This window comes from Sinocyclocheilus rhinocerous, unplaced genomic scaffold (assembly GCF_001515625.1).
Source record: "Sinocyclocheilus rhinocerous isolate Xijiao unplaced genomic scaffold, SAMN03320098_v1.1 scaffold3529, whole genome shotgun sequence".
Lineage (NCBI taxonomy): Eukaryota > Metazoa > Chordata > Actinopteri > Cypriniformes > Cyprinidae > Sinocyclocheilus > Sinocyclocheilus rhinocerous.
The window spans coordinates 45,961-49,462 of NW_015638987.1; the positions used below are offsets into that span (position 1 = coordinate 45,961).

Consider the following 3,502-nt stretch of genomic DNA (forward strand, 5'->3'; position numbering starts at 1 on the left):
AGAGAGAGAGAGAGTGTGTGTGTGTGAGTGAGTGTGTGTGTGTGTGTGGATCTGGCTGTATTTGGAGCCCGTGCTTGTTGCTAGGCAAACTCTGACACACGGATGCCCTGAATAACCCAGCAGCTCCACCCTCTGATGAAGAACGTTCTGTTCCTCTGCGGCCCGGAGGACCAGCAGCCTAAAGATTGCACACAGAATCCTGATCGCTGATGGCTTTAACCCATCGAACCGGCCGCGCATCTCACCCTAGAGCTTTAGCTGACTGGAGAAGTCCCTGCTGTTCTCACGCTCATGTCCAAACTGGAATTATTAAACCGTGATGGCAATATACATGTTTCTAGTTGTGTTCTGATGCTCTAAAATACTGTGTGGAAATGACCCCTTATCCAATCATCACAAATGACTGAAAACATGAGTCGTGATATTATTGATAACTAAAACAAAAATCATACAAATATAACCATTACTTGAAACAAAATAAACGTTAACTGAAATATAAAAAACATAGTTGCCAAGGCAACATTTTCAATTAGTTTAAAATAACTAAAGCTAAATAAACTAAAACAACTGAATAAAAATGATATAGACATTTTAAAATAAGACAAACGCACAGCATAATTATTAAATCAAATTAAATTAAGCAAAAATATAAAAATAAAGTAAGAATTCTTAATATTAACAAAAACTGTGAGAGTAGCAAGATTCTGCAATAATACTGACATATGCAAATTAATCTAATAAAAGAATGATTAAAACTACAACTAAACCTAAAGTGAAGCCAGAAAATATAGAAACTATACTAGTGTATTAATGATAGTAAAATAACAGCGATGTGAGAATGTTTTCAAGCTTTTACTGCCAGAAATTCCAGAAATCCAGTTTGGAATAATTTAGATTTTTATGTGTGTTTGCAACATTGATAATAATCAGAAATGTTTCTTATTTTCTGCTCAAATGTCCTGTTAATTATTCCATATATGTAATATATATGAAATAATGCTTTTTTTTTTTAAAGAAATTGATACTTTTATTCATCAAAGATGCATTAATTTGATCAAAAGTAACAGTGAAGACATTTATAATGTTACAAAAGATTTCAGTTTCAAATGAATGCTGTTCTTTTGAACTTTCTGTTCATCTGTGAATCCTGAGAAATAAAATGTATCAGTTTTTTCAACATTGATAATAATCAGAAATGTTTCTCGAGCAGCAAATCAGCATATTAGAATGATTTCTGAAGATCATGTGACACTGAAGACTGGAGTAATGATGCTGAAAATACAACTGCGCATCACATGAATACATTACAGTTTAACAGATTAAACTTAGAAGACAGCGGTTTTAAATTCTAATAATATGTCACATTTTTGACTCTGTTTTTGATCAAATATACGCAGCCTTGTTGAGCAAACGTTTGACGTGAGTGATTGCGGTGTCTCGTGGTAAGGTCTGGTTGTGTTTGCGCAGGACCTGGTGAAGAGTCACCTGATGTTCGCGGTGCGTGAGGAGGTGGAGGTGCTGAAGGAGCAGATCAAGGAGCTGATGGAGAGGAACTCTCAGCTGGAGCAGGAGAACTCTGTGCTGAAGAACCTGTCCAGTCCAGAGCAGCAGACACAGTTCCAGGCGCAGGTCCAGACCGGATCGCCCACCGCAGGGGCCCCGGGCCCCGGACCCACCGCCTGACTACCTCTCGAGACGCGATGCTGTGAACGGACTCCGCAATCAACACGGCACAGACGCTGCTTCTCAGACAATCCGGACCGGACGGTATTATCCAGCACTCCAGTCTCTCTGCTGGTTTTATTGGTTGGCTTTTAGTTTTGTTCCTCTAGCTGTATTGAATGCATAAGGAGCACTTTGTCGTCGACATGTGAATAAGACCAAACGAGCACCGCCCCGAGGACGAGCGTGACCTTTGACCCCCGAACCCTTGCCCTCTGTGTCAAGGACTGCGAATCCGCTTTCAGGACGGATTCTCTGTGAGCTCGTGAACGAGTTCTGCTCTCGTTAAGTATTTGCCTTACGGTCCATGGCTCTGGTCACACGGTCAGTCTGTCAGTGACCTGTGACCTCACAGTATGTGCATGTTTCCTTCAAAATAATGTGACGTCATGCAGTTGCACTAAACTGTTGGCTTTAATAAATGACGAGGAAATGAAAGCCGGTGTCCTGCTGTGTTTCTTCACGTGGAGAGATGAATACAGGTAGTCTAGTAGCTTGTAGGTTTTGAGCTCTATTTTGCTTCCATAACATGTTTCTTGTTTCATACTAGTGGAAAGCAAACGTGCAGAATACACAGCAATTAACTCTTTCCCTGCCAAACACGGAATTTTCCGTGTTCTCACTGTTATACGCTAGGGGGCGCTATTACGCATCTCCTGAATGAGTCTAGAATCACTCGATCAAAAACACAGACCAGGAAGACGCAGAAACGAGCGATCTCATATGTAAGCATATGCATATGAAAAGCCATTTACTGCAGCTTTGCTTTGATAATATTACTGAATATGATCCAGATGTAGTATTGAAGTTGGCAACACTGAGCCCAAGTGTGCATATACTGCCCATCACGACGTTATAAACACACGCACACTTGTTCGTTTTGATGTGCAAAGTTCTGTATTATGTTCTTTACAACAGACTTCCTCTAGGTCTTTGTTGTTGTTCATTTGTTTTATTGTCGGATTATCATACAGTATGCATCAATGAATGACACACGAGTGTGAAATACGTAATTACGTTGCTTTTTCCGATCACTCATATTTGGCACTTTTTTTTCTGTTGACATTGAAAATGATGCATGTGTTTTTTCGAAGGTATCGATTAATTTCTTGCTTGCCGTTTTGACTGTCTGCTTGCATATTTTAATCATATTTGGTCATTCTCTTTAATGTATTTGCCCCGATTTGATTCCGTCGGTGCAGTAAATCACACTGTATATGTACAAATAATGAAAGTACTGTTTATTTTTGTTATGCATATTAATCTGCTGTAACAGACAGAGAGAGAAACATGAGAGCCGGTTAACTGTTAACCGGTTGAACAGTGTTAGAAAACATCCAAACACACACTGACCAGTGCCGGACTGAACGAACCTGCAGTTTAAATTAAAACATGTTCACAGAAAATTAATACATTTTAAATCACAGGTGTGCATTCAAACTAGAGCTGCGGAACGATTCGTCACGATTAATCGATTCAAAATAAAAGTGTATGTTTACATATGATATGTGTGTGCACTGTGTATATTTATTATGTATATATAAATACACACATGCACTATATATTTTGAAAATATCTACATGTTTATATTTATATAATTTATATTATATATAAATATATTTAATATATAAACATAACATATTTTTCTTAAATATATAGTGCATGTGTGTGTATTTATATATACATAATAAATATACACAGTGCACACACATATCATATGTAAACATACACTTTTATTTTGAATCGATTAATCGTGACGAATCGTTCCGCAGCTCTAGTT

General features: G+C 38.0%; 1 protein-coding gene across 9 annotated transcripts in view; it reads left to right on the forward strand.

Moving 5' to 3' along the window:
- The window catches only part of LOC107750822 (TSC22 domain family protein 1), a 17,841-nt gene extending 15,681 nt beyond the window's left edge, over positions 1-2,160 (forward strand). For 4 of the 9 annotated variants that reach the window (XM_016566350.1, XM_016566349.1, XM_016566359.1 and 1 more), the window contains one exon: positions 1,468-2,160. In XM_016566350.1, coding sequence (XP_016421836.1) covers positions 1,468-1,683 — 216 coding nt within the window. In that variant the 3' untranslated portion in view covers positions 1,684-2,160. Of the gene's footprint in view, positions 1-120; positions 436-1,467 lie in introns of those variants that run through there. The other 5 variants (XM_016566354.1, XM_016566355.1, XM_016566357.1 and 2 more) reach the window with 5 other exon arrangements.
- Positions 2,161-3,502: the final 1,342 nt, after the last annotated feature.